General features: G+C 32.8%; 2 protein-coding genes across 2 annotated transcripts; both read right to left on the reverse strand.

Moving 5' to 3' along the window:
- Nucleotides 1-2,780: 2,780 nt before the first annotated feature.
- Nucleotides 2,781-3,143, reverse strand: MYCFIDRAFT_112824 (uncharacterized protein; the record flags this gene model as incomplete). The annotated part of the gene is made up of 1 exon (XM_007933709.1): nt 2,781-3,143. A coding segment is annotated over one exon (363 nt), but the record flags the coding sequence as incomplete, so codon positions are not given.
- Nucleotides 3,144-5,021: 1,878 nt separating this feature from the next.
- On the reverse strand, nt 5,022-5,216 carry MYCFIDRAFT_42580 (uncharacterized protein; the record flags this gene model as incomplete). The annotated part of the gene is made up of 1 exon (XM_007933707.1): nt 5,022-5,216. A coding segment is annotated over one exon (195 nt), but the record flags the coding sequence as incomplete, so codon positions are not given.
- Between the last annotated feature and the right edge of the window lie 6,213 nt (nt 5,217-11,429).

Here is an 11,429-nt window from a genome sequence, read left to right on the forward strand (position 1 = left end):
CGCCCTCGGTGCCTTTTATAATCATTCCTATTATAGATCTCTATTCTTGTATCTTATCTTTCTTAATCTAGATCTTCTTTTCCTAGTAGGCTTTATTATAGTTGTCCTATACTTCCTAGGTATAGGTTTGTGTCTACTGCCTCCTAGCCTTCCTTGCTACTTTAACCTTCCTTATATACTTACTAGTCTAGTATAGTTGCTAGTATAGTAAATGTTTCTTTGCTAGGGTATGCTTTCTAGCTACCTGTTTTAGGATTCCTGTTAGTTCTTCTACTGCCTTATTAATATCCTCTAGCCTTAGTAGGTGCTTTGTTAAGAGTTCCTCTAGTTTTAGGTCCCTTTCTAGTTCCTCCCTAATCCTGCCCTATTTAGTACCTTTCTAGTTAAGCTTCTCCTCTAGTTCCCTTTCCTAATTAGCTTAGACATTTAGCTTAATCTATACCGGGAAGTGGTCTAATAATTCTTCTAGTTCCTAGTTGACCCTATATCTTATAATCCTATTCCTAATCTAATATAATACAAAGTATAGGTCTAGTATACTACTGCTTCCTCTTGCCTCTTAAGTAATTAGTCCCTTTAGGGTAACAATTTCTATTCCTTCCCTCTCTAATATATCAATTAGTCTTCCTACTAGGAAGTAGTAAGCTAGGGTAAAGTCTAAGCCCTAGAGGGGGTAGTAGAGGTTGAAATCCCTAAGTAGGATTTGGTAGGTATTCCCCTAGATAACTCTAGGTAGTCTTTCTAGGGTTTTCAGTTAGGTACTACTTCTTAAGTCTAGTAGTAGGTTGTATATATAGTAGACTTGGAGTATACCTTAGGATGTCTCTACTTAAACTAATATTAGGTCCCTATCCTCCTATAGTATAGCCTGCTAGGTTTCTGTATCTATCTCCTTGCTAATATAGATATATATCCTTAGGGCTCCCTAGTTGTAGATAATTAGGTAGTATCTTAGGTCTTTAACTATTGCTAGTCTCTTTATATATAGGTTGAGCTAGGGCTCTTAGATTGCAATAATATAATGTTCTTTTAGGTTCAGTACTTAAAGGAAGCTCCTCTGTACCTTGTCTTTGCTCTTATTAATATTATACTATATAATGTTTAGTAATGTTGCAATATTTATTAGGTTTTATCTATATTATTTCCCTATAAGTTTTCCTTTAGTCTTCCCTTACTTTAGACTAACATTTGACTAAGCTTTATCTGCCCTACTTCCTTTCCTATAATGTTAAGGTATCTTAGTCTCCCTAGTTGCTAGTAACTCTCTTGTGCTAGTAAGGCCCTAAATATAAACCTATTATCTTACCTAGACCTCTTTTATAGCACTTAGCTAGGTTGCTTCTATACCTAGCTGCCTTAGCTTATTGTATATCTTTTTAGTGTATTAATTCTAGCTTCCTTTGCCTTCCTAGCTGCCTGTATTCTTACCGGGCATTCCTTCGCCTAAGAGGGGTATCTTTTAGTATAGTATACATATCTTGCTTCTCCCTTGTATACTTTGTATTCCTTAACCTAGTAATCCCCTATATAATAGGAGCAAGTATTAGTTGTCTTTATGCACTTAGCTACTAAGTGTCTATAGTGTTAACATTTAAAGCACTGTATTATCCTATAGTTGCTTCTATATATCTCTGTTTCTAATCTTTCAAAGTTCTAGAACAACCCCTAGTCTAGCACTATATTAGCTTGCTCTATACTCCCTACCTAGATAATTAGGGAAGACTACTTCTTAGTCTCTTCGATTTTCCTTTTAATCTATGCTACTTTTGTAATCTTTAGGCCTAGGTATATAGCTTGGTTTTGTCTCTATAGGCTCTTAACATCCCGTTCTTCCTTAAAGCTTCTTATTATACTATAGGCTATAATTATAAACTGCTATTAGGAGACCTTTGCTATTTTCCCTATCTTAGTTGTCTATTCTTTTTGTATTTCTAGCTTCTTTTTGTCCTACTCTTATACTATAAACAGCTTGATTACCCCTTTACCTTCGTTCCTAGCCCTAATTACCTCTTTAACTACAATTCTTTCTATAATCTCTTTCCCTATAAGTCCTTGGATTTCCTTTTGCTCCTATAGGTCCGTAATGTAGACTCTAACTACTGTCCTCGGGGGTTTTGGCGCCTCCTAACTAGCTACTGCTACCTAGATGCGGTAGTTTAGGCTTATCTCCTATTGTTTCTTCGTAATCTTTACTGCGACTATATTAGCTACCTTTGTAATTACGTAGCTTGCCTAGTTGTAGATTGCTTTCAGTCCTCTAAGGAGTTCTAAGATTATTATCCTATATGCCCTCTTAGGGGTTCTTCTATCTTCCGCCTTTAGCACCTCCTCTGCCCTAGTATATAGTGCTTTCTATTCGTCCTCCCTTCCTTCTTAACTGTCTTCCCTTCGTCTCTAATTGTTCGCTGCCATTTTTCCTAGTCTATATATACTTAGTTTCTTTATATACTTATATCGTTTTTTTTAATAAAATCGATAAAATCTTATATTATATATTATTAATTAGTTTGTTTAATTTATTATTTATTTACTTAGCAATAAACTATTAGTATAATGCTATTATTTTTTTACCTTATAAAACGATATATAACGTTTATTACAAAGTGTTATAAAAATAATAAAATTTTTTTTATAAACTTTAATATATATATAACCTATCTTTAATGTAGATATAATCTATCTTTAATATAGAAATAATATTACTATAAAGACTTGATTATAAAAGCGATACCTAATTATAATCTAGAAAAGGCTATAATAAATGCAAGAGGAAAAAAGGCTAAAAATATAAATATAAATCCTAAAGTAATTATATTATACGTGAAACCGCTAAGTATATTAAGTAATATGTAACCTGAAAGTATGTTTGCTACTAATCTTAGACCTAGTAATACATTTATTGCAAGATATAATATAAATTTAATTAATACTAGTAATAGTAATAAAACTAATAGACAGCCTCGTACTACGAATAAAGATAAAAATTTCAAACTATGTTTACTAAATGCTATTACAATTGCACCTAATACTACTATAAAGCTTAGATAAAAGGTTAATATAAGATAACTAGTACTAGCTAAACTATAAGTAAAAATTTCTTCCGTATTATATAATAGACTAAGGTAATATAAAATAAAAAAGATTGATGTTTTTAATTACTATAATTGCTATTATATAACTCCTTAAAAGCTTAGCTATATATATTAGTAGTTTTAGTAATCTTTCCGCCGTTTAGGTTATAGTCTTGTTTTGCTAGTTTATTGTATTCTTGGATTTTATTATTTAATATACGGTCTATAATAAGTATTTCTTTATAAACTTTAGATAGCTGTTGCTTATTTATTGTATTAGGTACCTCAACGTTTAAGTTGTTATTTTCAACAAAAAAATTTATATTTTTCTCTCTTATTATTTTTATAAGTCTTAGGTGTATATACATCTAGGTTTTACAATTACTTAAAAGGTTATTGTCTAGCTTACAAATCAATTTATATAAATTCTCGTTATAAATCTCTTCTAGATTTTTAGATATACTACTATTACTACTACCGCTACTAGTACTACTAGCACTAACCCCTATATAGCCTTGTTCTTTAATATAGCTATTATCTATAAACAATATAAAACACGATTTATAGCCCGTTATAGGTAAATAATATAAATCTCCTAAGTTAAATACTAAAAATAATTTAAGTAGAAATCTTAGTAAACCTAAAATACTTAAAATTATAATTTAAAGGTTAAAGTTGTCGCTTAATATAGGATAGAGATAGTATATGTAGTCCCTTAAAAGACATAATAATAACTAATAGAACTCAAATTGTTATACCTCCTAATAAACCTATTGTTATTCTTTTATATACAAATTTGAAAAAATTAAACATTATAATAACAAAGGAAAATATCTGTAAGTATAACTATATAGTTAATTCTAATTTAGATTAGAATTTACTTTTAATATACGTGTTGCAAATAAACTTATAAACCTAGGTAATATATACTTAGAAAAAAGCTATATTAATACTACAAAAATAAGTAATAAAAAAATTACTTAATTTATAAAAAGAAGAAACTAATTGAGGCATTATAACATTATAATTATTATCCTACTTATGTAATATAGAAGGCCTTGTAATATAACCAATATTAATAATATAAGTATTTGCTATATTTAAAATTATAAAGTTAGATATATATTATACTAAATATAAATTTATTATTATAAAAAAAATTACTTTATCTAAAAAATCAATTCAGTTAAATGTTAAATAGCTAAATTAATGTTATTTTTCCTTACAATAAATTTATTTTTTATTGTCCTTTAATTATGTTACAAATTTTTCTAATAATAAAGATTTTATTACTATTAGCATAGAACTAATAGGAAAAAAAAAATTATTTTTTTTTAGTTAAAGAGGGAACTACTTATATATCTGAAAAACTACGCTTTTATATAGTACTAAAAGTTTTAATAGTAAAATCATTATTACGTAGCTTTTCTTTAAGTACCTTAAGCATGTTTTACTTACTAGTTAAATTTGTATATGTTTCCTTTAATATTTTTCGTACATCTAATTCTATTACGGGGTATTCTCCTATAGGTATTTGACTTTTAAAATAAAGAACTCTTTTATATTAATAAGTAGTATCTACTACTTAGCATTTAAAATAATTTATTTTACCTTCTACTTTAGCTATGTCTTTAATTAATTTAGCTTGTTCTTCTAAAAATTAGTCTATATAGTATAGAATAGGAGAAAAATAAGTAATATAAACATATAATATTATAAAAATAATAATTATAAACAGAACAAATTTGAAAACTTTTTAGTATATACTCTTTAGTCTAATTATATATAAATAGTGCCCTCTAATTACTTTAGGTTATTAAGGTGTAAATCTATTAAAGTATTTTCTAATATACTAAGTAAAGGAACTATAATTAAGAAGTGTGAAAAATATAGAACAGTACTTATTTAACCGAATTCTATATATAGGGGTTCGATATGTTTAGCTCCTAGTTATATTAAAACTAGAAAATTTGCTACGAAAACAAAAAATGCTATTTTACTTAAAGGCCTGAATTGTAATCCCCTACTTCTACCTAAATCTATAAATAGCATAATTATTATTATTAAGATTGTAGAAAACATTGTAATAATACCTAATAATTTGTTAGGTATAGATCTTAATATAGTGTAGAAAGGTAGAAGATATTACTTAGGCATAATAGCTAGGGGTATTTATATAGGGTTAGCTATTATATAGTTTTTACTATTACCTAAAACATTAGGCATAGAAATACGAATATAGATAATACTACTATAAATAAAAAGATAGTTATTAAATCCTTAAAGATAAAGTATAGAGTAAAAGGAAGTCTATTATAGTTTCCTAATACTCGAGCGCCCTAGAACCGATACCTAGAATATCGTATAGAATAAGCGATAGTAAAAGCGGCCTCCTTAGCGCCTACTCCGTTTTATCTAAGACGTTAAGACCCGGTTTGATTCGACTTTCTATATAGTTACGAGGGGAGATACTTTACGTACCGCTCTCGAGATCTATTAGAGTTCCGAAGGTATTAAGTAGCTCGGGCTTACTGCCGCCGAATAGCGCTAAGTAGAGTATCTCCTCGATATTAGTAAGCATTACGCGAAGGTTACTACTACGATTAGAAGAATCCGAGTATTACGGATCTAATTAGTTAGAGTCCTTATATAATCTTAGAGCGACGCTAAGACTAGCGGACTAAGCTATCGCTCTATCTTACTAGGAGCGATAGGAGCGGTCGAGAGCGATAGCGTCGCTTACGTCGCTTACGACTATAGACAAGATATCTCCTTTGTATTTAGAAACGCCGGAATACCCTTATAGCTCGAGGCGTTTAACTTATATTACCTACTTACTAATTAGAATTACCTTTATACTAATTATTCTGTCTCTACCTCCCGCTTATATTAGCCTCTCTAAAGAAGCCTCGGCTTATACGTAATAAGAAGTTACCTAACGATCTATCGCGAGTAACCGTAACACTTTAAACGCCCTTAGGATAAGTGCCTTATTACAAGTCAGAAAGGGAACTCCCGCCCCTAGCGAGATAGGTAGTCCTCGACGTACTACCTCTAGTATTAGTAGTATACTAGGAACCTATACCGGAAACGATTCCCTTAAGATCGGAAAGCTAGACTTTTATTATAGCGACCGAGACAAGTTCGATACCTAGGTTAGCTAGATAGATATGTATTTTATATTTAACTAGGTTTAAGACAACTTAAAGCTAGTCTTCGTAATAACGTTTATACGAGGTAGGGCTTAGTATTAGGTTAAACTATTTCTTAGGACCTATCTAGATAGCAACGGGACCGACTACTTAAATAGAATCTTCGCAAGCTACGAATATCTTAAGCGTATAATAAAGAAGGTCTTCGGATCTTCTAACGAGGTTGCTACCGTAGTTAGGGTTATCTAACACTTAACTTAGAAGGGGTTATATACCGATTACGCCGCTAAATTCTAGGAATACGCCTAACTTACGGATTAGGACGACGAAGCTCTTATAATAATATATCGGCGAGGTCTTAAGGACAACGTTAAGGACGAGCTTATACGCGATAGTAGAAAAATAGATAATATAGGAACATTAGTTAAGGTTACAATCGATCTCGACGATAGGCTCTACGAACGAGCTTTAGAACGGCGCTACGATTCTAAGACTTCTAGAAAAGCTAGTTATACTCCTAGATACGATAATAGATAAAACTATAGTACCTACGATAAACTAAAGAGGAACAACTACTATAGCGCGCAACTAATAGAGCTAGACGCTACCTAGAAGGGTCGAGTATTTAAAGGAAGAAAGGGCAAGAGTTCGCCTAAGAAAGTAGGAAGATTAACTTACTATATATATAGTAAGGAAGGCTATATAGTATAGAACTACCGCGGTAAGAATATAGTACAATGCGAACAGTTTAATATAATATAACGAAAGGACTCGGGCAGAGGAGGCTACTAAATAATAGTAGGGCTATACTCTACTAATAGTACGCCGAGGACCTACGTAGAGGTCGTAAAGAAAGAGCTACGACAAATCTATATAATAGTACGACGATAAGAACCCGTATATAGAACCCTTTACTAGAGATTCTATTACGACGACTAATACTAAATTTATTATTCTACTAAAATAGAAGTAGGATTCTTCCCTTAGAATAGGCGACTCGTACGAGAAGATACGAAATCCTAGTTAGAAGAAGAAACGATTAATAAATCTTGCTTAGATACTAACGATAAAGAAAACCGAGATCCGGAAGCTTTATTCCCTCCCGGGGAGGAGTTAGGAGCTATCCTAGAAGTACCGGAGTCCCCTTAGTAAAAGGAGGAATAGTAAGAAGATTTAGAAGGAAGTCTAGATACTAAGGAAGAAACTACGATTAAAGAAAGTAAAGACGAATTCGGGATTAACGACGATACGATCCTTATATTTATAATAGATGCACTTATAGTAGCGCGAACAATCGCCTTATATCTAGTACGTAAATACGAGGAAATGTTTCTAAGGGTTAACGGATAACGGAAGGTCGATCCTATCTAATTTAATTATTTCTAGATAAGCTTACGGGCAAAATTCTAGAATTACCCCTAGATACTTATAGACTATACGTACTATAACTTTATTATAGAGCGAGTACCGATAGGAAGTATAATTACGCCCTACGGATACGTCCTACCCGACGAGAGGACGATTATTACTTAAGATATACGTTAGACGGTCTAGCGACTAAATTAGCAATACCGAAAGGCTATAGTAGCGTAAGGACGAGATATATATAACGATACCCTCGAAGAAAAATTATATACCGAAGAAGCACGAACGGTAGGACTACGGATCCGTAGCTAGTTAGAATAACGTTAGGCTACTAACTAGTCGGGGAACGGACTAACTCTCTAGATTAGAGCGTTCTAAGAGAGTTCCTTAATACCGAAAGCGCTTAAGTATTAATAGTAGTCTTCCGTATAAAAGTTATCGTTAGCGGGTACCCGACGAGTATATTAATAGATTCCGGAGCGAGCGGGAACTTTGCCTCCGAATTATTCGTTAAGAGCCGAAGGATCGTAACCCGAAGTAGAAGAGAAGGAGCGTATAAACTTATAGTAGTAGATAGGTTACCGCTACCTAGTATAGAACGAGAGACGATACCGTTACTACTAGCTATCTAATAGCACTACGAGGAAATTGTCTTAGATATTACTAATATAGCTAGTTATAATATTGTACTAGGTATACCTTAGTTAAGAAAGTATAACCTAGTCGTAAATTAGAGAAGAGGAGTACTTACATTTAAGGAATACGACTATATAATCGGCATTTAACCTATATAGCGGCAGCGTTCGTAGACAGATAAGATTAATAAACGTAGGGCGACTCGTAAGACGTTTACGTCGATAGGAATTACGGAGAACCGTATTTAACCCGGATCGACACTACCGTTAGGTTAGGAGGGTTATAATAATAATTACGGGAAGGATAGAAGTTATACGCTATCGAAGAATAAAACTAGAATCTCGGACCTAGACATTCCTAAAGAGTATAGTAAGTAGAAGCGACTCTTTAAAGAGAAGAGAGGCAAAGCAGCCTTACCTAAACACTAACTATAGGATTATAAGATATACTTATAGCCTAGGAAAGAGCCTCTATAGGGACCCTTATACGCAATGTCTAAGAAAGAGCTTAAAACCCTAGATAAGTAGCTAAAAGAGAAATTAGAAAAAGGCTAGATACGGAAGTCGATATCCTCGGTAGCCTTACTAGTAATATTCGTTCCGAAAGCCGGATTAGACAAAGGACGGCTAGTAGTCGATTTTAGACGACTTAACGATATTACGATTAAGAATCGGTACCTATTACCGAATATCGAAGAAATACAAGACCGATTAACTAGATTAGACTAGTATACGAAGATTAACCTATACGATACGTTTTACGCAATACGTATAGTAGCTAGATACGAATAGATAATAGCATTCCGAACGAGATATAGGCTTTACGAATTCTTAGTTATACCTATAGGACTTACGAATACCCTAGCGTTATATTAAGACCTTATAAACGAAGTCCTCCGAGACCTCCTAGATATATATATTATCGTATATATAGACGATATCGTAGTCTATACTAAGGGAGCTCTCGCGGACTATATACGAATAGTATAGGACGTCTTTAAACGATTTACTTAAGTAGGATTTAAGACTATACCTAAGAAATGCGAATTCTATAAGAAGGAAGTTAAGTTCCTAGGATTTATTATTAGTACTATAGGAGTTAGAATCGATCCGGAAAAAACTAAGTTAATATAGGAATAGCTAACGCTAATATACGTTAAGGACGTACAATTATTCCTAGGATTAGCTAACTATAATAGGAAATTTATCGAGGGCTATTCTAAGATAGCGGCACCCCTTACGGAGCTTATAAAGAAAGATAAGAAATAGGACTAGAGTACGAAGGAAGATAAAGCGTTTAGGCAACTAAAGGAGCAATACGCTTCTATACTAACGCTACGATTATTCGATAGGAATAAGGCGGTCTAGATAGAGACAGACGCTTTAGATAGAGCTATAGGAGCATGTCTTATATAAGAGTATAACGGGAAACGATACCCGGTAGCCTATTACTCGAGAAAGATATTACCCGCGGAATAGAACTACGATATCTATAATAAGGAGCTACTTATAATAGTTATATTACTATAATACTAGCGAGTATACGCGGAGGGAGTACTAAGTCTTACGATTCTTTCTAATTATAAGAATCTAACTTACTTTACTACGACTAAAGTACTAACCCGAAGGTAGGCCCGCTAGTCGGAGCTACTAGGATAGTATAAGTTCGAAATCCGCTATACCCTAGGACGCGAGAACGGACGAGCCGACGTACTAAGCCGCCGTAGCGACTATATAGAGGGTTACGAACTAGTGCAGTAGCAGATTTTAAAAGCAAACTAAGACGGAAGCCTTAGTGCTAATATAAAAGAGTTTAACTATACTATACGAGTTCTTTATAATATAGAAGAATAGTTTCTAATCGAATATAGGAAATACTAAGTACCTAAGGAACGAGTTAAGGAGTATATACGACAACACTACGACGGACTAGAAAATAGATACCCTAGAGTTTCGAAAATAATAGAACTAGTTAAGCGAAGCTTCGGATTCCTATATATACGATAACGAGTTCTAGAATATATTAAGAAATGTCGACAATATTAGCGTAATAAGGCTAATAGATACGCTAAGTATAGATATGTCTAATTTAGGACGCTACTAGATAAACTATAGGACGAAGTTATAATAGACTTTATTACGAAACTACCGAAGTCTAAGGATCCGGTTATAGGATATAGCTACGATATAATACTTATTATAGTTAATAGGCTTACGAAATATATACACTTTATTCCTACTAACGAAGCAAGTACGGTAGAGCAACTCGGATACCTCGTACTAGATAGACTTATACGATACTACGGATTCCTAAGGACCTATATTACGGATAGAGACAAGCTCTTTACGTTAAACTACTAGAAGACGCTTATAGCGATACTTAGAATTAAATACAAGCTATTAACGGTATACTACCTATAGACAGACGGCTAAACGGAAATTAAGAATTAGGCCTTAGAGGTATACTTACGATACTACGTTAATTACGTACAAAACAATTAGGTATCGCTATTGCCTATAGTACAACTTGCACTAAACAATTAACAATCTAAGACTACGAAAGAAACACTATTCTTCGCTAATTTTAGGAAATATCCGTAGCTATTCGGGGAATAGTATTTATAGTATCTATACGCGGATAAAGCGATAGTCGCTTTAGAAGACTTAAAGCAGGTATATAAACAATTGTAAAGGGCAATTGCCGAGTCTTAAGAAAAGATTACGGGACCGTATAATGCTAAACGAAAAATAGTACCTTAGCTAAAAAAGGGGGATAAGGTCTACCTCCTAATAAAGAATCTAAAAACCCGGAGATCGACTAAGAAACTAGACTACGTTAAAGTCGGGCTATTTTTAGCTAATAAGCCTAAAGGACTAGTTAATTACCGACTTAAACTACCGGACGACGCAAAAATCTACCTAGTATTCTATATCTCTATACTAGAACCTATAGACGCCGAAACACCGTATTAAGAAACATTTCACTTTTAACCTAAGGAAGAAAATAAGTTTAAAGTCGAGAAAATCCTAGACTAGCAAGGTTAGAAATACCTTATTAAATAGAAAGGATACCTATATTTAGAAAACACTTAGGAACTAAAAGAAAATCTATAGAACTATTAGTAGATAATCAAAAAATATTAAAACTAGACAAAAAGAAATAACTAGTATAGGAATTAAACCTACGACCTCTTAGACCCTATCGA

The sequence above is a fragment of the Pseudocercospora fijiensis genome, assembly GCF_000340215.1.
Source record: "Pseudocercospora fijiensis CIRAD86 unplaced genomic scaffold MYCFIscaffold_11, whole genome shotgun sequence".
Classification (NCBI taxonomy): Eukaryota; Fungi; Ascomycota; class Dothideomycetes; order Mycosphaerellales; family Mycosphaerellaceae; genus Pseudocercospora; species Pseudocercospora fijiensis.